Source organism: Melanostigma gelatinosum, assembly GCF_949748355.1.
Source record: "Melanostigma gelatinosum genome assembly, chromosome: 18".
Classification (NCBI taxonomy): Eukaryota; Metazoa; Chordata; class Actinopteri; order Perciformes; family Zoarcidae; genus Melanostigma; species Melanostigma gelatinosum.
The window spans coordinates 16,641,941-16,668,972 of NC_136651.1; the positions used below are offsets into that span (position 1 = coordinate 16,641,941).

The 27,032-nt window shown below is 46.5% G+C and overlaps 1 protein-coding gene across 2 annotated transcripts; it reads left to right on the forward strand.

Moving 5' to 3' along the window:
- Positions 1 to 3,513: 3,513 nt before the first annotated feature.
- On the forward strand, positions 3,514 to 26,514 carry dpysl2b (dihydropyrimidinase like 2b). 2 transcript variants are annotated; one of them, XM_079289851.1, is made up of 14 exons: positions 3,514 to 3,873; positions 12,056 to 12,144; positions 12,803 to 12,987; positions 14,390 to 14,554; positions 15,201 to 15,262; positions 16,467 to 16,547; positions 16,737 to 16,805; positions 18,102 to 18,222; positions 19,083 to 19,239; positions 19,368 to 19,509; positions 20,139 to 20,309; positions 22,619 to 22,798; positions 22,896 to 23,061; positions 23,539 to 26,514. In XM_079289851.1, exons 1-14 carry the CDS (start codon positions 3,607 to 3,609, stop codon positions 23,628 to 23,630), a joined length of 1,947 nt encoding a protein of 648 aa, XP_079145977.1. In that variant the 5' UTR covers positions 3,514 to 3,606; the 3' UTR covers positions 23,631 to 26,514. The 2 variants fall into 2 exon arrangements, with proteins under 2 accessions (XP_079145977.1, XP_079145978.1); XM_079289852.1 differs by lacking the exon at positions 3,514 to 3,873 and adding an exon at positions 5,405 to 5,629.
- Positions 26,515 to 27,032: the final 518 nt, after the last annotated feature.

Sequence of the window (27,032 nt, forward strand, 5' to 3'; positions counted from 1 at the left end):
CTGCAGTAGCTTTCAATCAGCTGCAGTCAGAGTGCTGACAGTCCGTCCATAATTAGTCATAATTCAGTGTGCTCGGAGTGCTCATGTGCATGGTGAGCTTCTTCGGATGCCGTGTCTGCACATCGAGACAGCTGTCGCAAATGTGAAACATCAACTGTGTTCATGCTTTGTTTATAAAGTCAACTGATCAAACCGCTAACACAGATTGCAGACGCACGAAGCCATGCAACATAGAAAAAGCAATTTATATTTATTTATAAAACGAATTCAGAGGCATACAGTGCGTGACAGAAATGTCTTCCTGTTGGCAGGCGGGTTTGTCCTGTTTGTCTTTCCTCTCCTCACTCACTTCCACCTGTCTCCTACAAGGAAGAAACCTGAGTGTACAGATAAAGATCTGTGTCAAAGTGATGAGATCAACTTTAATATTATTCTTTAATAATGAAAGAGAGGAACAAGTCTTTGAGTGAATATTAGAAAAGCTCCTTTCTCTCTGGGCGGGCGGGCGGGCGTACATGTTTGATTGACAGCACAATGCAAACAAACATGTAACTGTATTTTACAAGTCAACAGCAGTCATGTTGAGGTGTGAGGACGACAACATTTAGCATCTAAAGTGAGCGACTTGTTCACTGTGCTACAGCTCACCGGCTAATTACCCATCCAGCAGTGGACTCTTCCTCTGTCGGATGTTGGTTTTGGTCGCTCATTTGTTCATTGAGTAAATTGTGGTCCGTTTGGAGTGAAATAGACCATAAAGCAGGGCATGCTTCAGTACGGGGCGACCTTGTGATTGACAGGTCTCTACCCGAGGTTGCCCAGTCTGGAGTTATCTGTGTTTTCGTCTTAACTTTAATCCTTTCACAATGTGTTTTCAGTTCAGGAAAGTTCGTCGTAACTTTTTGGTCAGCTAAAAAAAGTCTTATTCAGACCTTATCCACCCTCTCGCGTTACTTCAAATTGCACATTAAACAAGATGGCGACGACCAAAAGGCTGAACTCGAGGCTTCAAAACGACAGTCCACGAACTAATGTGTGACGCCCACTTCTTATTTATTGTCTATGGCAGCTGCCTCAGGGCCTCAGACAACCAGGGGCCCTGTAGTAAAGTCACTAAAGTGAATGCTGCTTCTATTCGCTTCTGTTTTATTCTATTCTCTCAAATCTTCACTTTTCTAGGCCTTGGCTTCTTTTGAAACATCAGCCCCGGCTTCATTGTGAACGCTGATTCATTTCAATTTCCTCCACGTTTGGACCTATTCTCCTGCAAATACCAGCAAATAATAAATTGGCTTCATTCAGATTGACGAACCGCTGTGTGAACTGAACTGGACAGAAGCAATAATCGAATCTAATAAGCAGCTCCACTTTGTTTTCATTGTCCCATTAGAGACTCCACTCATGCTGCTGACCTCACAACGTGTCCTACATCTGTTCCTGGATGACAGGACCGTGCCCTTCCTGTCCAGAGACCAGACTCTCTCTCTCTCTCTGCCGCTTCCAACTGTATATCGGGCACGCTGCCAACTTTCCCCTCTAATTGTCAACCCCGCACCGCCCCACCGCCCCGTCTCGGCGGGAGACCTTTGTTTTATGGAGCTGTCTCAGCCTTTGGGCGTGGCTGCACCCTCAACATTTTTACTTTTCAGTAGCCACCTCTGACATTCAGACATCAGACTGTTGGCTTCTCCTGCAGAGATGACCACCCACCCACACACACACACAAACCGGCCCTCACAGCCCCCTGGGAGAGGAAATAGCAGCAAAGCCATTTGCTGCCCACCATGTTGTTATGGCAACTGTGTGGACATGGACTCAGTGCTGAAATGTTCTTAATGGACGTTTGTGCAGAAGAGCTTTTGTCTGCTGCTATGTGAGTCAGTATTAACAGATTTGGAGCTGTTCCTGCCGGCTCTCATTGATCATCGTGCAGCACTGATTTATTTCCACCACGAGGCTCAACTGAAAATGTTATGTTCATTTCAAACCATCATTAATACAGATACATATTTGTCAAACGACAATCTATAACTTTTAATCCACGTATGTAGGATATTATTAGTTGTCATGGCTCTTTTCCTATGTGACTTTCGTTATTACTTATAATATACACAAATGCAGCACTCCAATAAGAATGTATATCCATTCTTATTGGAGTGCTGCATTTGTGTATGGTATAAGTAATAACTAAAGTCACATTTATTTATATATATATATCTACCTACATCTATATCTATATAAAAGATACTGTCGGAACAGAGGTTTCCAGGCAAAATATTCCACAATATTATATTCTACCTAAAGGTCTGTTGACTACTACAGTGGGTACCCCAGCCATAAAGTTGGGTGACTGACATGAAACTAATTTAAGAAAGAAAATAGTCAAAATAGAGCCAGAAATGCTGAGATATGTCTTTTAGTCCCCAATATATAGGGTCAGTCTCCATAAATACTGGCTATAATTCCCAAAATGCAACTTATAGGATAATTCAATGTGACTGTCCCTGCATCCGTTTTTCTTTCATGTCCAAGCTCAAACACAGATAACCCTGATTACGTCATCGGGGTAGATAAGCTCCCCCTACACAACATGTCACTGTTACATGTCTTGGTTTAATGTTTACTCTTGGATATTAAACTTTTTGTTTGAAAACTGCGCACTTTGCTGCCATTTTTTTGCGGGCTATTTTCTGTCCATCACACTCACCTGTCATTACATACAATCTGTTGATGATTCAGAGTGTTCTTTACCTGTCGCCCTCCAGCACCACACACGGCTGAGACAATCAGACCGCGTGTGGTGCTGAAGGGACAGCTCCCTTCAATGCTGGACTGGGTGTGACTTTTGGGGGAGCTCTCCGTGGTGCTGAACGCTTCTTGACCTTAACGTTGTGCCTGAAACGCCCCTCCGAGTCACACAATAGATACAGAGACCCAACTGTATGACATGCTTCACTTGTTCGATTACTCAGCTTTTGGACTCACTGACACATGGGTCACTGCACCCTGATGGATTAGAGCTTGATCGAACAGGTCTGTAGCGTGGGAAAATAAATGACCGATCACTTCCGGACGCTCGGGTCAGATGCGCTCCCGTCACCGCCGGTCTGTGGACGAGTTCACACAAGCTACAGGTAATCCCTCATCCTCCTCATAGCCCATTGGATCTTTAATAGACAGTAGGTCTCGCTCTCATATGCTGAGACTCGTGAAATCGCACGAGCATATGCTGGAGGCTAGCAAGGCTAATCTAGACTCATGAGTAAGCAAATCAAAACGGTGTTCCGATCATAGACCGGGAGAACGGCGGAGGATTTTCTCACATCTTGCCCTGATATCTAAGAATATATCGCGGTGCATATATCTCTCCACAGTGGGAGTGTTTTCACGCAGCAGTATAGGTGAACAGATCTTTTGTCACAGTGCGACCACCTGCGCGTGAATACCGGCAAAAAGGCGGTGGCTGTCCAAGTCCGCGGAGCTGAAAAAAAAAAAAAAAAACAGAACAAGAAAAGAAAAAGAAGCAGCTGAGAGACTCTGAGCCTCTGTGCCGCTATATTTCCCCCCCAGAAACCTACACAGTCCCCCACCCCCCACCTGCAAGGCATGTCGACCGCCGGGGAAAAGCCAGACTTCTTCAAGAGCATGGGCTCCGACAGCCCGTCCAGGCCCAGGCAGAAATTCTGTGGCGTGTTCTGCCCGGTGGAAGGCTCCTCGGACAGCAAGACGCTGGACTTTGGCGCTCTCTCGGGGTGCAGGGGCAAGAGTGACGGGCGAGTCATTGACCGGCAGACCGACATCTCCCAGCCGAGGAAGGTGGAGATCAGGGAGAGCACGGGGAAAGAAGCTCTACAGAACCTGGACGATAAAAGGGTAATTTTCTCATGCTTATTGCGCATATTTTTTTTGCGCCCCTCTTTCTCTTTTATTTTGTCTGTCTTTCTCTCCACCTTCTCCATCTTCGCACAAAACGGCGCCATTTACATTTAAAAGGTATTTGAATTTACAGCCTCCACTCATTTGAGTTTGTGTTCAATGTATGCTAGACAACTTGCCCCGACTACATTTCCCAGAAGGCAATGCGTTGCAACGGAGTCGATGGAGGGGCCCACCATGCAGAGCAACCAGAGGGAGTGGCTCCTGTTAGTTGAAGCTTGTGTTGGTGTTGATTTTGCTACACAATGCAGCTGATGGTACAACACTGTACTGTTCATGAAGTGTCCTTGAGCAAAACGCCTAATGAGAAAAATCTGAGAAAACCTGGTTCTGAATGGGACACGCAGATGATGTTATGTGGTTGCTGCATTATTGTGCTCGTGCATTAAGTTCTTCTCCACCAGCGTTGAGGGTGTGGGCCTGATGGACACAAGATGGCAGCTTTGAATTGCATGACTTGGAAGAAAAATCCATCAACTTTTTCTGCTGCTGGTTCAAACTCACCATCCAGCTTCTGCTGCTGGGTGGTGAACCGTGGTGCTGACATTACCAGCGCTTCCTTTACTTAATATCGAAGCACTCAGGGTGCTGTTAAGAGCTTCATATAGTGTTGCAGAGCCTCATGTTACATATCGATTGGAAGCATTAGCCATGCTGCTCTTTACCTCCTCTCTTAAATCTCTTTAACTCTTATACGTGTAGTAATTCGCTCTGCTCTTCTCTGACGAACAAATATATTTGAAATTAATTGATTTGTTCTTGCATATTATTGATAAGACGGACACAATAAAACGATGGGATGTTTAAAGGCAAGCCTAAATCTTAGCATCCGGCTTGATCATCACATCAGCAGACTGCAGTGGTGGAAAGTAACTGAGTACATTTACTCAATGAAATTGGGGCATCGATTCTGTTATTCAACACAAACCAAGTATAGGCTGCAGGCTTCTGCAGTGTATGTAAAATAACTATTCTTCAAACCCCATCGTGTCCTATATGTGCTGTATCCTCTGGTCCCAACAAGTGTCCCTTCCTGTCTCTAGTCACATCTTAAAACTATCTCTGGACTTAAAAAAAATCACCAATAAGTAGTGATTCAAGAAAATGGCTGAAACGAGCTCATCAGAGCTAGAAACAGGTGAAGTGGTCTGAGCACAGACTGAGATTTGATTCATTCTCATAAAAAACTGGTTTTTAAAACGCAACACATGAAGACGAGTCAAGATGGCTGCTGGCTGCTCCTTCATCTGTTCAGCTGGTGCACTCCCCGCCTTCACTAATCCGAAGGAGAGCAAATTGATGGCATTAGTGGCTCTTTCCTGTCAATGGAGCAGGGCGAGGCTCTGCGCATGCTCCGTGGTGTCCTTTCATTGGGACGAGGCTCGCGAGCGGTCCCTCCCCTCCCCTCTCTCTCGTCTCACTCCGTCTGGGAAGGAAAAAAAAAAGAAGGCTTGGTGCATCGGCGGAGACCGGGCGGCTGCCAGGACGCGATCCGGAGTTGAGAGACAACTTTCTTTCCATCTGTGGCCTCCCGAGGATCAGCTGTGTTCTCCTCCTTCATCGTTTCAACCACGCGAGCACCGGTAATCCGTAACATCCCGTCGCATTGATTGCGGTCCAAGGTGCAGCGCGAGACGAACCACCGGCGAACATGTCTGGCTACCAGGGAAAGAAGAACATCCCCCGCATCACAGTGAGTGTTTTGTGTGTGTGTTTTTTGTTCTTTAACGTCGAAGTAGCTGAGAATGTAAGCACTCGGGTGTCCCGGTCGCGTGGGCCTGCTGCTGCGGACGGTGTGCGCGCTGGGTGCAGGATGTCACCGGCATGGTGCCGCTCCCCTCGATTACAACCGGAGCTCGGAGCTGCTGAAGGGCACGGCCGCTGGGATGCTTTTTTTTGTTTTTTTCCTGGGATGGAAACTGAAACCGCACGTTAGGATCGATTATTCAATGTGGCCGCCGATAGCGTGGTGGTGGGGCTGGAAAATGTCTTCTTTTTTTTGCAGCATCTTTGCGACAATTGCTCTGCTCCGTCTGCTGAATTAAATGCTCATAAAATATATCACCGCTGCGGATTCACGCTCGAGTCTGCCGGCCTCTCTCCGGGGTATTCATGACAGTGGAGCTTTTCACGCCGGTGGTCTTTGTTACGCTGGGGCTCCGGGAGCCGGGTATCTGTGCACACCCACTGGTGAGGCCAACGCTTCCCCTGCTGTAACACTCTGCACCCGGGCAGGATTATTCCCAATCTCTCCTTCTCACTGTGGCACATTGGTGGATGTTACTGCGGGCCAGGTTATTTCCCTGAATTCATAGGGGTATCGCAGGGATGGCTGGTGGTGGTTCAATGGAAAGTAGAGAATAGGGAGGGGGGGGGGGGGGGGCGGTTCCTATTTCCATCCATGTTTCTCTCTCTCAGTTGTGTAACGAAGATGAAGGGGAAGATGCACGTGCAGGCTGAGCCGATCATGGAGGAGTAGTGAAATGACTGGGCTGAATTATTAAAGGTGGGTCTGAACATGCAGAACAAAATCCACATGGGGGGTGGGGGGGGGGGATATGTGCGTCTCATTGTGGGCTCTCGATGCCAGTATGAGTCGACGCTTTGGTGCAGATACTAAATGAATCACTTGGTTTATACTCTAACCGGGGGGGGGCGAGGTCCTTTTGATCAGATCAAATCCCCTTACTACAATAAACTATAATCAGGACATTGGCATGATGAGGGTGGGGTGGCGGCTGCTAGGAGGGACGAGGGACCTTTTTAAAGTGTCCATTCCCAGGGGCCCATCGTCTCCTGTACGCTCCATTAGCAGAGGCCCTAACCTGGCCGGGCGCCAGACAGTGCAGCCAAGGTGACCACCGCCAATGTGTCCCCGCTCATGCACATGTTCCGAAGTTGCAATGGTAGCACTGCAAAGATGCACGTCTCTGTGGAGCCTTGCGGAGAGGGGTGTTGTGGGTAACTGTATCTCCAAAGGTGTCCCAAAGGCACTATTCGTCAGATAGTCTTAGTCTATGCATGCTGCTAGGAGAAGAAACACAAACTGACATTTGTCTAATTGCATGCAAAATAGTGGAGAAGATTAATCTCACCTTTTATGTTCCACTCGTTAACTTTAAGCTTAAATATATTGATTGTTTGTAAAGACAGAGGACGTTGAGACGACTCGTCTTACTGTTTACTAGCTGATATCATGGCGTCCTCGGAGAACACAGCAGCCAGCCTCTCAGGTGAATCATTTTCCTCCTGGACTCTCTTGCAGAGTGCTTGCAGCCAGTTGGCGGAGAGCTCAGAGGATTACTAAAGGTTCTAGTCCCAGTAGTGATTAAGTCAGACCTAAATGGATCCAAAGACTATTCCTGAACAGTGCATGGAAGAAAAAGGTCAGCGGCAGAACTCCAAACGTTTTTTTTTCTTCCCTTCTCTCTCTTAAGAACCGAGCATTGATGAATGTGTTGCGTGAGACTGCGGCTGCTGAACGGGAGAGTCCCTGAGTGCACTTTGTGGACGTCGTGTTTCCAGCCGGTCCCGGCTCAGAACCACCTGCGTCACCACTGGGCTTCTCCGAGAGTGAAGAAGTGGATGAAGCTTGTTAAACCAGACAGAGGATTAAGTTGAAGCTAAATAGGAACGGCTGCAGCAGTGACAAAGGAACCCTGTGTGTTTGTGGCCAATCAAATATCAGTTTTCATCATAATGCTGAATTTGAACGTCTCCTCCATCCATCCTCAATCATTATGGGTGGAGCGTCCTGGTTTGTCTAGGACAGATGGGGTCGGGTCAGCGTCGCGGGCAGAGACGGTACTTAAGGCGGATCTCATCAAATATGAATGAACCTCCAGATTATCAAAACTGGTGTCAATTGGCAGATGGTTTCAGCACAAGAGTCGAGCCAAAGTTATTTTTGCCCCAAAGAGAAGGATATGAATACAGGTGAAAACAAAGCCAGCGTTTCAGTGCAGTACACGCAGCTCGACCGTCCACGTTAAAGGAAGGTAAAGAGAGACTGCGGCTATAAGGAGACGGTCCCGGATTACAGCCCCTGGGACTACAATCCTCAGCGGATGAGAGACCACCAGGCACCTGTAGTACAGCAGCAGTTGTCCCTGGTAGCAGCACATTGCTCAGCAGCCCACTGTCTGCTCTCACATCACACACAGCGGGCTGCTCTCCAGATCACACACACACACACACACCAGCTCAATGGGACTCTGAATTCACCCATTCATTCATTTGTTTTTATTAATCAGCACCTGAACAGAGCAGAATACTGTCGAGTATAATCTGTAACGGCATCGCGGTGCCTCCAGCTGCACTACGTTCTTGATTAAACCGCACAAAGAAGTCAATTTCGTTGTCAAAGAGAGAATTCAAGTGAAACATCATAGAGGGAAATGTAGGCACGTTATCAACGTCTTGAAGAGAATTCAAGACTTTTTTTTTGTCAGGCAAAGGCAGCATTTATGTGAATATCTTATCATCGAAGACAACTTAAGCTTATTAAGTGAAGTTCATCTCAAGAGAATTTCAAAGTGAATAATTCAGTGAAAGACGGACTCAAATGAATGAGTCCAGTTTCTGTGAGAAGTCGTGCAGGTGCTTCTTCCTCTGAATTCTATGAAACAAAGGACATACTCCATCAATCCAACTCTCTGAATATCACTTGAAGACACACACACACGCACACACGCACACGCACACAAGTCACTGTTGTGCTGGATTTTCCAAGGTGTTCAGTTCCACATGTATCCCTCTGGGAGTTTGTCTTTGTTCCTGTTGAGCTGGTTATTCTGAAGCAGCAGGTCTTATTAAAGGTCAGTGTGTGTTTTTAAAGCAGTGGTCTGAACATGCACTCACATGATTTTGGTAGCTGCCTTTTTTGAGTAATCCAGCACACTCGTAAATCAACGTGCTGAAAGTCTGACCTGGCAGCGTTTTCTCCACCTGACTCCACAAATGTTCCCCGGATAGTTTCCAGTCGGACAACAACACAACACGCCGCGTTGCCGGGTTACGTCTCGACACTGGCAGACGTTTCCACAGCGCCCGAGTGGATTTCATCCTGATTTCGTGAAAGTTTTTGTCTCCTGTTGAGGGTTCCAGCGTTCACCTGTGTGGCTTTGTTTATACAAAACGCATGTTTCATGATCATATCTTAAAGATTGTTTAAAGGTGAAATCTGTAAGATCTTTCCAAAATTTTGTTTAAAACATTCATAAAGTGAGATGAGATGTTAGTGTTGGTGTTCCGTTTTAAAGACGTTTATGTGTTGTGTTGCAGAGGTATCGAAGTAGATACTGAAATGAGCATGCTAACCAGCTAGCCCCGGCTAGTCCTGTCTTGTAATGCACTCATACCGGCGATGGTGAGCCTCTGCAGCATCCAGGCTGTCCTGGGTCCAACATGAGAGGATGCAACAGCAGCCAGGATGTTAAGGAAGTTATTGCCTTAAACACTGTACAAGTAGCTTCACAGCAGTGGTTTTTTCTCAAGTCATGCTAGACCATGTCCATGTTTGTGCTATGACATTAGCATTAGCGGGGTAGTGTGGCATGAAAACACAGCGGCCCAACAACAGTGAGCCTATTCAGCTTCATCCACATCCTGTTTGTGAGCTTGTGAGAGGTTCCCATGAGGGAAAGGTCACTGTCATGTTTGGCTCCGAGCCAGTACAATCAGTCTCTCGCTCTCGCTCTCGCTCTCTCTCCCAACCACTGTGCGCTCCAAAACAATCAGAGGATTATACAGTCTAGTTTTAAGGGAGAGGCATTGTTCTGCTAATTCACCCCCCCCCCCCCCCCCCCGTCTTTTTTCAGCATTCGGCAGCTGAAGCTAAAGGACAAAAAGAAAACACCTCTTTGGTGAGACTTTCTCAAACCATCTGCCTCTCAAAACCCCCAAAACGAGCCCATCGCTATGGATCCAAAATGAGTAATTGCTTCTGCAAAGACTGTTTTTCTGAGCAGCTTCGTGTGAAAATATGAGCGTCGACTCGAGAGCCGAGGTCTCTTGGCGAGCTCCACTAAGCACTGGGATCATGGCAGTCGGTCGTGACGAGGCTCATGATGGAACGACATATTTCAGAGCCGAGTTGTCGCGGTTTGCAAAGCGTTGGGCTGGAGCGAGGCCCGCTGCTCCACCAGATCCAAGATCACCACGCGATCTGTTCGCGTCCGTTCCATCAGCGCTGTCGGAGCGTCGCTACGCCTTTCAGTTGACCGCTGCTCAGCGTTTTCCAGGCCAGCAGGCGTGTGTGTGTGTGTGTGTACTGTTGGGATGTGCACTATGTTTGTGTGTATGTCTTCCTCCCTTTATTCAAAAGTGTTCGGCCGCCAAAGAAGTTAAAGAAGAGTTTCTTTCTAAAAGCAAAGAGGTTATGTCTTAATCAAACTTGTACGCCATTCATGATTTAAAAAAGATACACTTTGTTGATCAGCATTTTCAAAAACATTGAAACATTTAAGCACAAACTGGTTCCTACAAACACCTAGAGTTGTTTTTTTGTTTCATAAACGGACGTTTCTGAGCTTTGGATGGATATGATTCATACATATCTATTCACATGATGATCTATAATTCAAGGCTCATGCTACTGCACGTGTTTGAATCCTTTTGTGGCTCCAGAGGGAGCTACGTATGTGAAGTCTGATATATTGCCTGAAGTGTCAAGGACCGAACACCTGAAGTTTAAAGAAAGGAAAAAAAATCTGGGGGTGTGGAGAAGGAAGTGAGCTCGCCAGACCTCTGCACCTCTGACTGAACTGTTGGCGGTCAAGTTGCATTGTGGGTAATGTAGGCCCCATGTTTTGACAAGGAAGAAGAATGCTGGGAATAAAAAAAAAGAAAATAGCTCTTGTTCAGCTGCATCCATCAGTAGTCGGACAGTGTTGTGTTCTTCAAAGATTACTTTTGCAGCTAACAATGATTTTCATTATTGATTAATCCGTTAGTCCGATTAATAGTGAAATATCACATTTTCCTCGAGCCCAATGGTGAGAACCCCCCCCCCCCCCCCCCCCCACCAACTGTATGTCAGATGTGTTCGGTGCGTGCAGAGTATTTCGATTTAGTTTGATCTGTGGCCGAGCAGCCTGATCGGGAGTCTCGAAAGTATCCTGTAATATTTGACACAGCGGAGTCCTGCGGTGCTCAGCTGTGTGTGTGCTGGTTCACATGCAGGGCGGGGTCCAGACCGGGAGCCTTTGCAGAGTGGCAGCAGTTGTGTTTCGGGGCTAGAGCTGCTGGCCGGCTCGGAACAGAGCAACCTTTGTTAGCCGGGGGATGCTGGAGGCCTTGTGACCAGATCCCTCCCTTTTTGGACAGAGCGACTCCAGGGAGGAACGGTGGTAGGGGGGCTCAGAGTGGGATCCTGTGGCGGTGGCAGACCCCCACCCCCCCCCTCCTGCAGAGAAACACAAGTGGCACAGCAGCAGGCGTGGATGATTGATTACACAGTCTGTGCCCTGATTGGTTCTCTCACGTGTCCGTGAGCCACATGAAGGGGACGGAGGAGTGTGTCTGGAGGGCGGGCTCCTGTCCTCAGTGTTGCACCAGTGAATACTTTACACCCCTCGTTCTGTCGCTCAAGCAGAGCGGGGATGAAGAGTCACATAGTCATCGTTCAAACATCCACGCAGAAACCCAGAGCGGATCCAAACATCACAGCTCTGCTCTGTGTCTGCGCCCCCCCCCCCCCCCCTCCCTCCCCTCCCCTCCCTCCACCCATTGCCTTAGTAGTAAGAGTGGGTTTATGGGTATCTGTGTGTGGAGATGAAGAGAGCCAGTATCTGCACAGCCATGTGTTCCTTATCAGAATGCATCCTAAAGAAAAAGGCGAAGCAAAGCCTGCTTTGTAAATTCGGCAGGTTTGGCGTGTTTATTTTTTATTGTGACATTTCCCAAAATGCCTTTTCATCAAATGTACTCAATCCAGCATGAAATGGAGCCAAAATCAGATACTCGCCGCTCATAAAGGGTATTTTTATAGGAGTCTATAAAACCCTAGACCGTGTTCTGGTTCCTTTACACCTCGACGTGAGCTTTTCCCCACACACTATTTAATGCAGCGTTTACGTGTAATGTGCGGCGACTGAATCCTTTTTATTTGTTTTTCCAGAGTGACCGTCTCCTCATCAAAGGAGGGAAGATTGTGAACGATGACCAGTCCTTCTGCGCCGACATCTATATGGAGGATGGAGTCATCAAGTGAGTTTACTGGGATTTCTTTTCTTACGCTGCTGACAGAAAAACCCACAGCTCATATTAATTCATGCGCACTGCACCTTCTTAAAGGGACAGTGCGTAGGATTTGGTGGCCTCCAGTGTTGAGGTTGCAGATTGCAACCAACTGAATACTCCTCCGCTCACCCCTCCCCTTCCAAGACTGCGGCAACGTGAGCCGCAGAGTTCAAACCGGTGGCGACGCCGTTGGCCTCGCTCAGAGGCTTTTACCAGAATAACAATACTTTAGGAGCAACGGAAGTCAGACTGTGGCTGGCGGCACCGCTGTTTTGCCCTCTGCTGCTCACATTACCTCAGCTTGACGGAGAACTACGGCGGCCTTCAGGTAAGGTAAAAAACGCGAAAGGCTCTCTGGAGCCAGCGTTTAGTTTGTCCGTTCTGGGCTGCCGTAGAAAACATGGCGGTGCAACATGGCGGACTCTGTGACTCCTGCTCCCTATGTAGATATGAAGGGCTCATTCTAAACACAATATATATTATACTCTGATGAAAACATAGTTATGACGACTGTATACCATTATTGCTATTGGATCATGTGAAGTGTTTATAACGGATGTGAAGCTGTAATCTGTGTAATTTCCTTGTTTTTTCATTTCTCCGTTTTGTGCGTTCTTGTCAACAGACAGATCGGGGAGAATCTCATCGTGCCCGGCGGGGTGAAAACCATCGACGCCCACGGCAGCATGCTGATGCCGGGCGGCATCGACGTGCACACGCGCTTCCAGATGCCCGATCGAGGCATGGTGTCCGCCGACGACTTCTACCAGGGCACCAAGGCTGCGCTGAGCGGGGGCACCACCATGATCAGTGAGTAAGATCTGGGCCTGAATACCGCCGTCTCCTTCCGGGTCCTTTCTGTGAGGGAATCAAACCCTGTGCGGTGGTTCTTCACTCCCCGTTTGGGCTTTAATTGAACACGTCTTAACGAGACCAGGAAGTGTGCCAGGCCTGTTCACGACCGAGCCAAAATGTAAAACGCTCCATCTGCTCCGAGGACTCTGAGCACTCAGTTCACACTCAGACAGGAAGACGGTTGATTTCCCTTTGGACACATTCTGATTCTAGTTTTTTACACACCTCTGTTGCTTTTCTTCATATACTGCACGCTTCTCATTCTTGGTTTTATTTTCGTTGACATAAAGTTTAATATAAATCTCTGGCCTGTTTGGCAGAAACTCTGACTTATTTTTCCAAACACAGGATTATCAGTATTAGTGCACAATTTAGCACCTATTAGCATATTAATTGTTTTTTTTATTCCTTTTATTAATATCCTTTATCACTTTTGTTTAAGCCCTTGAACTATTTCAGCCTACAGTTGCTGGGGTTCGGTTCTGATCCATTTTTTAAACTAGATGTTAGTTATATACTGTCGGTCCCCTACTGGGCTTCGATAAAATAGAGCTAACGTCATGTGTAAAAAGACAACACAATTAGACGGACCCCTCCTCTGCTGACTCAGCAGCTGAACTCTCCTCTCCCTCGCCTCGGGAACAAACACTCCCAGGCGACTCGTGTGTCGTTGGCACCTCGGGGCGAAACGCTGACTGCTGCAGGGTCGGCAGGTCTGGAGCTGGGAGGTAATGCACGGCAGCCTGCTGACGGGAATGTCGGCGGAGGGCGAACGTCACGAGTGAACAGACGTGACCGCACCACAGACGCTGAGGATGTTGACTCGGATTGAGATTTCATTCCTCAGATGAACGCGTTTACAATCTGCTCTGCAAACATTGAGATTAACCTGCCAGACTTCAGCATAATATCATATGATCACATCTTGTACTATAATATTGTTTGTATCTTAAGTTCTGGATCTTAATTATAAGAATCATTCTTTCCTGACCGCGCTGAAGGAGCACACACCAGATGCGAGCCGTTTTATTCACTCATTTTGGGTCTGAAAGCTCAAAAACCATCTTGAGCCCATATATTGGAAGTTTGCCTCTGTGTGGTAGAAACCATGAGCAGATGGAGCACATGCTGGTTTTGTATTTGGAGCTCTGGCTCTGGTTCGTACAGAGACGGGAGTCCTGAATCTGGTAATCCTCAGAGGTCAGTAACACGGTCACTTGAGACTAAATCTGGAGCGTATTTGTCCGCCAGGTGTGAACTATAATCTGTCTCGACACACAGATGATATGACAACTGGGTCTCAGAGTCATTGTGTCCCCGTGTGTGTGTGTGTGTGTGTGTGTGTGTGTGTTCCCAGTCGACCATGTGGTTCCCGAGCCTGGCGTCGGCCTCATCTCGGCCTTCGAGCAGTGGCGCGAATGGGCCGACAGCAAGTCCTGCTGTGACTACTCGCTGCACGTCGACATCACCGAGTGGCACAAGGGCATCCAGGAAGACATGGAGGCGCTGGTGAAGGATCACGGTACCGGCCACGCCCCAACTTATTCCATCAAGTCACCCTGTGTCACAGAAAGGGCTGCACGGTTATACATACCATGTCACGTCCCGATCATTTATTGATTTTAGGAGCAACATTTCCTGCAAATTAACAAATTGTTGCATCAAACAAGACTTAAAATGATCTTCAACTGAATTCAGTACATTTTCATTTTAATATATCTATATTAATAATATGTGTATATATGTATGTATGTTAATATACTGCAGCCACAACATTGAGGAATGTTTTTCACAGGCTGCCGCGTGAAGCCGAAACATCTGGATCGCCCCTGGTTAGTTTAGGAGGCGCTTGATTTGATATGCAGCGGAGTTTTCTGTGAGCAGAACACGCATTCTAAAAAAAAAACAGTCAGTCGATCACGTTCATTTAATTGTGGGACGCCAAAATCGTGATGGCGGATTTAATATTGGAATAATTGTGCAGCTCTAGTGCACAATTAACCAAATACTACACTGTCTCTGTAGACATGTTACACTTTACTCAACCTCTTAGAACACCCAGGATGTAAGTTATCACACTTTCACACTCGGTGGTCTAAGATGTTCTTCTGTGTCAGTCCTCCGTTCCCCTCGTGGTTTTCACGCTGACATCTTGTCTTTTCCTTTAGGCGTCAACTCTTTCCTGGTCTACCTGGCTTATAAGGATGTTTTCCAGCTGAGTGACGCTCAGGTGGGGCTTCCTCTCTTCTTTCTTCTTTTCATGCCGTGTGTTTGCCGAGAAACTGAAGACTATAATGCGTTTTCTCACATTTTCAGAGATGATGCATGCTATGTCAAAGGTCAAAGGAGAATCTGATATGATAAGTTATTCTGTTAACAATGACACTGATTGGCCTTGTTGAGATGCAGCCTCTTCCTACACTGAATCTAATTAAACCGGAATTATCCTTCAACACAAAAGTCGCTGCCGCGCTCGAATCCCAATCTGATTACAGTCGATCCTAATGGCCGTCAGTGTTGCGTGAAATATGAGACGCGCGCCACGGACAAAGATGATGCTGTTTACAGTAGAAGCAACGGTTGGATGAACTAAAATCAGTCAGTCTGCCAACAAGGGAGTTCCAGTGCGAGTCTGTTTGTTTCATCTCGTAGGAACTGTTTCTCTCATGAGACTGAATGGATAATAAAAAAAAAACAGTTCCTCGTCCAAGTCTCTCTCTCCGACTCGTGGTTAAAATGTTTTGGAAACAGATCAGCGTCGGTCTTTTCTACACCTGTGCGAGGAAGGCCTTTTCTCTCTCAGGTCAAACTTTGACGGCTCTGTACTGTTGCATTTTTTATTTTTTTTGCCGTCCGGGAAGGTGACGACTCACCGAACACGCCAGATTTCCCCACAGTCTGTGAAGTTATCGCTGAACGAACAAGCAAGAGAGTGTGACGGACAAACCCGGGGTCCGTGTTTCATTTTAGCGCACATTAGTAAAATACTTGACTAAGAACATCCCTATCCCTCAAGAAGATAAAAACACACCATACATGCTTTCTCATGAAATAGCCATGGGCCGTATTCTCATGTCTAGCCAACGGTTCAAATAGTAATCAGGCATCCCACTGACTGGAAGCACGTCGCTTCAAACATTGACAAACAACACGTCAGATATTAAAGAAAAAAAACTGCGCTGTGAGCGTCAAAGAAGTCGCCGCAGCACGTGACCACCGGCCATGTAGCAGTAACTCCGTGGACTCGTGTGCTTGTGGCTTGTGTTGTGTACCTTGTGGATATGGTTTTGTGACCGCTGTTCCTCAATTGATCTCATGTATGTGTAAATAAATGATTCATTCATCCATCGTGGCGTGCATCAGTGAACACGCGGCGAAGAGGTGATTGCATTTGTGCGTCAGAGATCATACCCGTGTCCCGCTCTTTGCTGCAGGTGTACGAGGTGTTCAGTGTGATCCGCGATCTGGGAGCCATCGCCCAGGTGCACGCTGAGAATGGAGACATCGTAGCCGAGGTACGCCGCTCCACTCCAGTATGAGAGCCGGGATCTGCCGCTTCCAGATGTGTGATTTGCTGATGTTCAATGGAACATTTTTGCCATTGTCGCCATCACTGCCAAGGCTGGTCGTGACTCAACATCTCCCATTTGTAACGGTGGTTTGTTTGTGTCTATCTGTGTGTGTGTGTGTGTGTGTGTGTGTAGGAGCAACACAAGATCCTGGAGCAGGGGATCACTGGGCCTGAGGGACACGCGTTAAGCCGGCCCGAGGAGGTAAGCCAGAGTTTCAGTCCGCCGGACACCGACTGACCGACCGGTCTGAGTCTTGGGGGCGAAAAGCTGGTTTGGCTTCGAGAAGCGAGTTCACCTCCGTCTTGTATTTGCAGAACTCCCTTTTTTTTTTTTTGCACTGCAAGCGGTTTTGACCTTTCCAACGTCCGCGGCGGTCGGTGTTTCGTTGTTTGACAGTTTTACATTCTGGCTGCCTCGGGAGATACTTGCACTTCCTCATCAGATTCACCTTCACGGGCTTCACGTAGTAACCCCACAGGTGTTGCCGATAGGAGCACATCCTCTCCATAAATCACCGTGAACATCCAGATGTGGGAACAGAGTAAAGCATGACTTATGGCTGTTTTTATTGCTAAAACTTCTGTTTTTCTCCTTAAAAAACTCCCTTTAATGGTATTCCTAAGGCAAGGGCAGACAAAAAGTCCTCTGTAATCTGCGATTACAAGCTTCATTTAAGGTGAAACACTGAGTGATCTCTCACTGCCCTGCGGGAATTGCTTCGGCAAGGCCGTTGTTGCTCTGATGAATCAAATCTTGTTTTTGTAGTGATTTATAGAATGGTTATTAAAAACCTCAGACAGAAGGAGAAAAGAGAGAAAAATGTCAAAAAAAATAAGCCGGTCTGATCCAAAAGAAGACGAGAGGAAGCGTCCGCAGTGTTCTCTCCTCTTGGAACACTTTGTTGGTGTTGAGTCATTGAAATATCGCAATCCTAGCACCTCACTTGTCAAAGTAGACTGCCACGGTTCTCTCAAGTGTTTTAGCAGTTTTATTTTTTTTGGTTGCTGCGGATGCAAAACAACTTTAAAGGACATTCATCAATCAACAAACCGGAAAGGAAGAGTTCCACATTTTGGAAAATATGTTTCTTAGATGAGAAGATGCCGCTCCCTCCTCTGTCTCCGTAAATACAGAAGGCTGGCTTGATGAAATCCACCTTCAGCTTCATATTTACCAGACAGATGAGAGTGGAATTTCTTTTTTTTTACTCTTTTAATTAAGGGCAAGAAAGCAAATAAGCAAACTACTCTGTTAAGAGTATTTCCAAAAGGCTGCGTTTAGGTTGATTTGGTCCACTGTTTGTTTGTAATTTATCTTCTCTATAATACCTACCAGAGTGCATTAGCGTTGGTGCCAAATCCCCCATAAATCCACTTTACGATCACATGAAATGATTCACCTTTCAGTGTTCAGTAGTGAGAAAAGCATGAAGCAGTGGAGTATGGGAGAAGAGCGAGAGTCACCCCACCGCTTTCTGTTGTCTCGTCTCTTCTCCAGGTGGAGGCGGAGGCTGTGAACCGCTCTGTGACTGTGGCCAATCAGACCAACTGCCCTCTCTATATCACGAAGGTGATGAGCAAGAGTGCTGCTGATGTCATCGCCCAGGCCAGGAAGAAGGGTGAGACTCTACTACATTCTCGAGATACAATCAATCTCAAGATTAAAAACCACACAAGACTCCTTTGACCAAAACAGTAACTTTACTTCACACAACACATAAGTTGCTGGTCAACTGCTGCCTCGATCTCTTTGTGTGTTTATGTTGTTACTCTGGTGAGTCTGAGCCCACCCTTTAAAACCCCAAAGGTGGTTCAATTATTGATTTTATCAAGTTTTTTTTTATCAGGTTATTACAAACTGAAGAAACTTATTATTATTATTATTATTATTATTATTATTATTATTATTATTATATTCCATTTTCTTTTGCCAATAGATCCCCCTAAATGCTTCACACCGGCCCTTTTTAAACTGATATTTTTCGGCGGCTACAATAAGTCTTGCTTCTGCCCCGTCCCGTACATTGATTGTCTTTCGTGCTGGTACCCGCGTCGGTTTCTCCAAACTGGAGGCGTGCCGACTGCCATCTACTGTCGGTAATACGCTCTCTGTGGATAATCGCCTCATGCAAGCCCACTTCACTTTAAAAAACCTGAACCATCTCTTTAATGTTTCCAAAACTAGAAACCGGAGAGATGAGTGTTTGAACAAAACCAGTCTACTGACCACTGCCATTAATACTTCTTTTGTGGGTTTCCACAATTTTATTTAGGTTTTGGACTAGAATACCCACACTTACTTGAAGTTACTTCAGCTCCAATCGAGTGTATTCATGCAGTTGTTTTTCCAGAAAGCACAGACAGTAAAACAGACACAAACGAGTACAAACAGGAACCGCTGCAACGGTCCACATGACGTGCGTGAAACAAACTCCAGCAGCGTAGTATCTGGAGGTATAATTGGGATCGGACTTTTCAGGCACCGTGGTCTACGGAGAGCCCATCACCGCAAGCCTGGGAACAGACGGTTCTCACTATTGGAGCAAGAACTGGGCCAAGGCAGCCGCCTACGTCACCTCCCCTCCCCTGAGCCCCGACCCCACCACACCAGACTATCTCAACTCCCTGCTCTCCTGGTAAGAGGAAGACTCGAGCTGGGGACACACGGTGAAAGATATCTTTACGTCCACTTGGATTGTACATTTTTGTCAATGATGAACACAGTATTCCGTCTTTCCTCCTCCTCTTCACACCTTCTGCGTAGTGGTGACCTGCAGGTGACAGGAAGCGCCCACTGTCCCTTCAACACCGCCCAGCGCGCCGTGGGCAAAGACGACTTCAGCTTGATCCCCGAAGGCGTCCACGGTACCGAGGAGAGGATGTCTATCATCTGGGACAAGTGTGTGGTATGTATGGCGAGCTAGGGGCGGGACATATGGATACATATCACATTATGTAGCCGTATACAGGTATATCTATAGGTATCATGATATATTACATTTTCTTTCAAATCAATTGATTTCATGCCTAAAATAACCTGATAAATGTCACGTCAGCATGTTAGCATTCTCACTCTGAGGATGTTAGCATGCTAACTTTTACCTGATGCTAATGTATGCACTTACGTACATGCATGTAAAGTATAGAGACGTGATGCACCAGTAGCAGAACAAAGGGAAACATGCACACATAGAGAATGCACATCCATAACGACACACATAGAGAATGCACATCCATAACGACACACATAGAGAATGCACATCCATAACGACACACATAGAGAATGCACATCCATAACGACACACATAGAGAATGCACATCCATAACGACACACATAGAGAATGCACATCCATAACGACACACATAGAGAATGCACATCCATAACGACACACATAAGCACAACTGAAGTCCACATTGAGACAGAATGATTGAAGAAAAAAGGGATGGCACAGAGAATATCAGGACAAACGAGACCAAACTAGAGTGGAGAGTGACCCCCTGTGCTGTTGTCAATCTCTCCTCCGCTTCGCTTCAGGTGACCGGTAAGATGGACGAAAACCAGTTTGTGGCGGTGACCAGCACCAACGCCGCCAAGATCTTCAACCTGTACCCCCGCAAGGGTCGCATCGCCGTGGGTTCCGACGCCGACCTGGTGCTGTGGGACCCGGACGTCACGAAGATCATCTCTGCCAAGAGCCACAACTCGGTACCAGCTTCACGCATGACTTCATAGCGGATCATGGGAGAGGGAGGCCTCTATGTTAAAGCCTCTGTGTGTGTAGTTTCCATGCATGTGATTGATGTTTGTCACATTGTTTTTTTCAAAATTCAAATTCGACACATCGTGGCTTTTACTCGAATTACTGTTGTAAACGCAGACGGTAAAAGCTCTGACAATCAGTGAAATGAAAATATGAATCACTTCATTTATTTAGCAGCTTTTATCTCAAATTGCTTCATATAATAGAATTTAAATGAGGAGACAGGTTCAGCAGAATACTAGAGAATTAACAACAATACGAAATCAAATGTTTTCTACAAATCACAAGTTAATATCCACACATTTAAGACCATGCAGTTGATATGTCCATCTTATCACATCATTTCTGTCTGTGACGGAGTCTTGAAAACTTAATTTAGACACGTGAAACTATTTAGCGCTTCGAGAGGTTTCTAGTAATGAACTGTGTCTTTAAAGAGATAAGGAACAGGCCGGATGTTGAACAGAAATACACAGAAAGAAAGACCTGGCTTTGAGCTCGGGGGCTTTGTTTATATTGAAACAGGAAAGGGGTCCGTCTGGAACAGCTGCCACACAGTTGGAATCTTGCTGTTTAAAATATCCTTGTATGCCGCAGAAACTAAGGGACCTGAACTAGCCGCACACCACAAGGTACAAAAGGTTAGTGAACAGGGCTTTCCACATACTATATATAGTGTAAACATGGCAGCGAACATTACTCCAAATTAAAATGTCCGATTAAAGAGTGTTTTAAAAGCACCAAGTGAGCGAGTGATTCCACATGAAATACATCCCCTAAAAATATGAAACTCTACTGTGCGATAATGATTAATGATGAGAAGAATTCAGTGTAATCGGTGGCATTGATGTCAGAGCGACTGCTTCATTAGTCCGCTCGCTCTGTTTGTCCGTCTCATGGTTGAACGGGGTGTGGGCCTCACACAGCGTCATGGGAGTGATGTCATCCCTAAAATCTGCCAGAGAACTGGAACACATCGTTTCTGACTATAAGCAGGCGGATCACTCTGTATGTATCTGTGTGTGTGAGACAGAGCGGTGTATGTTCTTGGACTCTTGTTTGCTTAAAAACACGTCATGTTCTTCGGTTTCTGTTTTTTTTATGCCGCTTGGTCCGAAATATGACTACTGTTCATGGGAGAAACTGCTCATTTGGAGTGCGTGTGTGTGTCAGTCACAGGGTAGCCTGGCCTACTGGTGATCTCATTTCAGGCTCTCAGAGTCCACCAGACTGCCATGACCTCAGCTCCGGTAGCTTTTAGGAAAGAGCAGTCATACATCAGCTTCCACCCCCCCGTTCTCACACACACACACACACACACCACACAGGCGACCCCGTTTCTTCGTCCTCCTCTGGCCTTAAACCTGAGGCCTCTGTACCACATCAGTGGTAGGATTTAGCTTTGCTCTCTTTATTAGCATTAGCAGCCAGAGGGGACACTTTCATCTCTGCGTGAGTTAAATCAGTTCAGCTCCTGACACAAGTGCACTTCAATCCATAAACATCCCGCTGATTTTACACGCTGGCATGTGTGCGAACGCAACCCGCCCTGGCATGTCTCCAGAGAAAGACTTTCATAAATCTGTGAATTCTAGCAGCAACATTCCAAGATAAGGTTACATCATCCTTATGATGATGGGGGGGGAACATGAATCACAGTGCCTCTGCCTTGAAGGTTTCTCTGTGATGATTTGATATATCCAGTAGGAGGAACGAGCAGCTGTGCCTCAAATAGTTTCTCGTAACTAAATAAATAATATAGTGATGGTAATAAATGAATATTTAAAGGACGTAATTGTGGATCACGAATTCTAGACATGATTTCAACATAATTTTAGGAGCACGCTTCAATTAAACATTACCATTCTGTCCTGTCAATTCAAGAACGTTTTTGCCGTGTTCCCAAAAATCCTGCCAAGAGAATAAACCTCCTTTCAACTGCAAAATCATTAAAAAAAAAAAAAGAAATCCATAATTTAGAACCCTTCTGTTCTGTGTTGTCCTGCTTTTCCAACTGACTGCTGTTAAACATGAGTGAGTTTACAGCTGGAGATGTAAGTCAGAAACAGAAAGCCTGAGATGAATAATAAACCTTTCCATCAAGAAATGACGTCACGCATTGTGTGCCAGAGCCTCGATTTACTCTTGAAAACAGGGGGATTGATTTACTTATATTTGCATTTGCGGACGTATTGACAGACGTTCATACCTAACCTCCTTTTTTTTTAAATTTCCTTTTTGCTTCCCTCCGCAGACTGTGGAGTACAACATCTTTGAGGGCACGGAGGTGCGCGGCGGGCCTCTGGTGGTGATCAGCCAGGGCAAGATCGTCTTGGAGGAAGGGAACCTCCACACCACTGAGGGCTCGGGACGCTTCGTGGCCCGCAAACCCTTCCCCGTCTACGTCTACAAGAGGATAAAAGCTCGCAGCAGGGTACGTTCTGCTGGCGTCTGCGTTACGCGCCCGCATGCCCGTTAAGAGGATGGGACGTGTCTCCTTCATTGTCGCTGTCTTCTTTCCTAAAATGCAGCTGGCTGAGCTGAGGGGCGTGCCCAGAGGACTGTACGACGGGCCGGTCTGCGAGGTGTCGGTCACCCCCAAAACCATGACTCCCTCCTCCTCCGCCAAGACCTCGCCTGCCAAGCAGCCCAACCAGCCCGTCCGTAACCTGCACCAGTCTGGTTTCAGCCTATCCGGTGAGTGCAGACGTAGCGCCAACTTCTGACGAAAACCACGCCGTGCATAGCCTAGTTCATACACATTAAAGGAATGCTCTGGTCTGGATTTAAATGGAGCTACGGTCACCATTCACAATCACAATAGTTTTTAAGACTCATAGAAAGTGTTATTTTACTTTTGTTAGCAGTTTTATAGATGTTTTCTTCTATGGGGGCGGATTTAGTTGCAGTACCACAGTTGGCCACTGGGGCAGATTACACTACGGATGGGAAGGAGCTCTGTTTATACCATGCACTGTATACAAGACGTGGTTTTCTCACAGTACCAGTAGATAACCTAGCCAGGAAAATGAGCCATCGTCTTTTGCGTGATGCTTACTCTTCCGGGCTGTTGTGGTCCCTCGAGATCAAATCCGTGATCTGAGTAGAGTGGACGTTTTTTTAAGTGCAGAGTCCATAATAGTTCTTGCCAACTTTCCATTCTGGTTGTCACAGGCGCTCAGGCTGACGACAACATTCCTCGCCGGAACACCCAGCGCATCGTGGCGCCACCGGGCGGTAAGGCCAACATCACCAACCTGGGTTAGAGGTCCCCCCCCGGGTCGCTGAGGAGGAAACGAAAGAGATCGGAGGACGGACGGTCGACGGGAGCTGAGGGGTCGAGAGAACCACGCCACGACGCCGGGAGCCGAAAACCCATCGCAGCACCTGACCGGGCCATCCCTCAGCTTCAATCTCCCACCTCCTCCTTCGCTGGCTTTCCACGGGCCCACTCTCCTCCTCCCCAACACCCCCCCCCCCTGATCCTAGAGGACACCGTTAGAAACAAGAAAAAAGGTCTGCCTCATATGATGAAAAAAAATGAAAACACTAATTTGAGCACTTTTGACTGCATTATGTAATTTTTGTTTTTTTACGCCGTGCTTTCTCCCTGCCATGTGTCCTTTTGATGTTTGACTGACTGTTGTTTTAATAGAGGGGTCAAGTGAGACTAAACTGAATTAACACCGCTAAAGAGAAGAGGAACATTTTCATGCAGGATGTGCATTGTGTTTCCACTCCTCCCTTGTCATTCGGGAGAGGAGTCTAAATGGCGCACCGGTACAAACTGTTGTTTTGATCTTTTCTTGCTTTCCTTGAACAGGCCAAACAGTAGCTTCGTTTGGAATCTGAACAGTCTTACAGTTCATTCAGCCGACACGCTGTCGACTTATTTGTGATTTGTATTATTATCGTTGCACTTGTGTTGCTTCACTCTCCACTGCATCCCCCACCTGTCACAACATCACTACCCGATTGATTATTAGCCAGGAGCACGGCCTGAAGGTTTGAACACGGCGCTCTTTCTGTTATAGACTCTGGCTGCACTGACTCATCATGTTTTCCCACCTGTGGCTTTGTGTAGAAACACAAGTAGAAAACCATATTCCACATTTGGCAGCTGCCTTAGAGCTGCTTTTTTTCTTTTCTTTTTAGCGGAGGAGCTTTGGCAGGTAGTAAATGGAGGTTGATGATCAGTGGGAGAACGGAGGGAAAGATCTCGGGAGGAAAGAGAAAGTTGTATTCGCTTGTCACTTCAAACGCAACCTTTCCTTTCTCTCAATGTCGTCCTTTTGAGCGAACCTTCAGAGAATCCCAACCGCCCACGAAGGTTTTGATTAACAGCCGTTGAGGCCCCTGATCCCCGTCCATCACCATCCAGTGCATTTGCATACAGAATGTTTCTCCTCCACAATGTGACTGTTTTATACTCATCAAACCCCCTCTTTTCTTGTCTACTCTTTATGTGCCTGAACCCACAGAAGTTGTACTGATAGTTATTTTTGTTCTTCTTCCTGTTTTGTTATTCTTATCGAAGGTTAGTGAAGGATGTAAGATAAAGAGGAAAAAAAAAGAAAGATGTAAGATAGCCAGGATAAAACCGATTCTAAGGTGCCAGATTTTGCGCTTTCACGGGGCCCGCCCTTGTCGGCGGGGCCCCTGTAAAGACGGAAAAACGTTCGATATCGAGAAATGTTTTAGGGTTTTTAACTTTGTTGTCAAACTGCTTTTTAGTGTCATTCTGTAACTAGGCGCCTGAGGGCCGAGCACTTTTGATTTATGCTTGAAAGTAGACATGAGCTGATGTACTTCTGACCAGTGTGCGGTGTTGATGTGTGGGGGATGGGGCAGCGGGCTCCTCTACACCACTTCTTTACTGGTGTGGCCGTGACTTTGCACCGGGCTGTGCTGAGCTCTCGACGTTCCTTATTTGTTTGTTGTTGCATGATCTGGTTTTCATTTAGCCAAGCGACTGATTTCCTGTGTTGGTCCTTATGCCAACGAGGTCTTGGAAACCAGTCACCATCTCTCTCTGCAGATCCTTTTTCTTCCCAGTGACTCAATCACCCTGGCTCCGTGCCAGGGACCAGTTCAATACATGTGGATGGTATGTGTGTTTTTTTGTTTTATTTTTAAAGGATCCAAAGCAGGGGGAATGAAGCTCGTGTCTGAAGCCAACAAAGATGAGACATGATAGGAATCTCCACGGCAACTTGTGCATCACACAACGAGGTTTCTGTAAGTCAGGAAGTAGGGAATAAGACCCCGGGTGTCTGACTGCTGTTGCCTCTTTTCCTTTTTTTTTAATCCTAATTAATGAGAACACTTAAACACTTAAAATGAGAAACACTCCTAACTTCTTCTTCTAGACACACTACACTGACACTTCCTGCTCCACTACTTCGGTGGGACGAAGAGACACTTCTAGAGCGTAGCTCTTGTGAGAGTAACAGCACGCTCCTTGTATTTTTTGCGTCACTCCTTCCTTTCAGCTTGTCTTTATCCGTATTTTTCCTCTTTTCATTCCTTCCCTCCCCTCCCTCCCCGGCTCCGTCGTTGTTTCTGGCTGTTGCCGAGGCGACAGACCCCTCCGCTCTCACGCGGGGCTCTGCTTTTTTTGTTTGTCATGGCAACGCTTCTCAGATCGGAGGTTGCTCGTAGCAACTCGTCTCCTGACCTGGTGCTACTCGAACAGCTCTGCACACACACACGTTTTTATAATTATTCCGGGACAGTTCTGCACCATTTCTACATAATCCGGTGCCGAGTTGCGTGGAATCCAGATTCCCCTGCTGCTTAAAAACAGAAATCTATTCGTTGAAAGCACACACAACAAACAGCTGTTGCTGTGATGCAGCACCCATGGCCTGAAAGACTTGACTTGGACAATAACTGTCTGTCAATGCTGGCACCCCCCCCCCCCCCCCCCCCGTCACACACACACAACTATACTCTTTAATGCTCTGTCAGCTTGGATGCTTTTTCTATGCCATATTATGCTAATGATATATGAGTGATATGTATGTACACAACGTGCTGCAGGCCGAGAGGAGCTTTCCTTCCGTTGAACACCCCCCCCCCCCCCCCCCCCCCCGGTGCAAGTGAAAACTGTGATGGTATATGTCTTGGTGGCTGTGGGATTTCTGGGATGCTTGCTCATTATGGAAATAAAAGTATCAAATCCCATGGATGGTGATGTTAAAAAAAAAAAGAACAAGGACTTCAGTGAATAAAAAGAGAGGAAAAAAATATATTCAATCTGTTTCGTTTGTTTCTTCTATGATGGAAGTCGTGAACTATAGACACCGAAGGAAACAGGTAGGTTTTCCTGTTTTGGCCCCCGGAGGGTACAGTTGGACCACTTACTTGCATAAATGGACGGTCCCGGCCATCTTTACTGCCATTTCCACATCACCTTATATGAACTTGAATAGGTTAACCAGCCATTTAGAAGAGACCAAATAGATGCTACATGTAGGTGGAGTCTTTTAATGTCTAGGGTCCCCTATTTAGCGGACCCTCTGTGGGACAGACGTGTACTCTGTGTATAATTCACTTTTGGAATAAGAAAAAAAAACAACCTGTGTAACAAAGACATTCTGGGCGAAACAACCACGGGAGCCATTTTACACACTGCAAAACACAATTATACATGAACTAAGATCATA

Coding starts and splice junctions, on each gene's coding strand:
- dpysl2b (XM_079289851.1), top strand. CDS start 3,607: ATGTCGACCGCCGGGGAAAAGCCAGACTTCTTCAAGAGCATGGGCTCC. Junction 18,223..19,082: donor CGCCCAGGCCAGGAAGAAGG/GTGAGACTCTAC, acceptor CGGACTTTTCAG/GCACCGTGGTCTACGGAGAG. Junction 22,799..22,895: donor GGATAAAAGCTCGCAGCAGG/GTACGTTCTGCT, acceptor CCTAAAATGCAG/CTGGCTGAGCTGAGGGGCGT.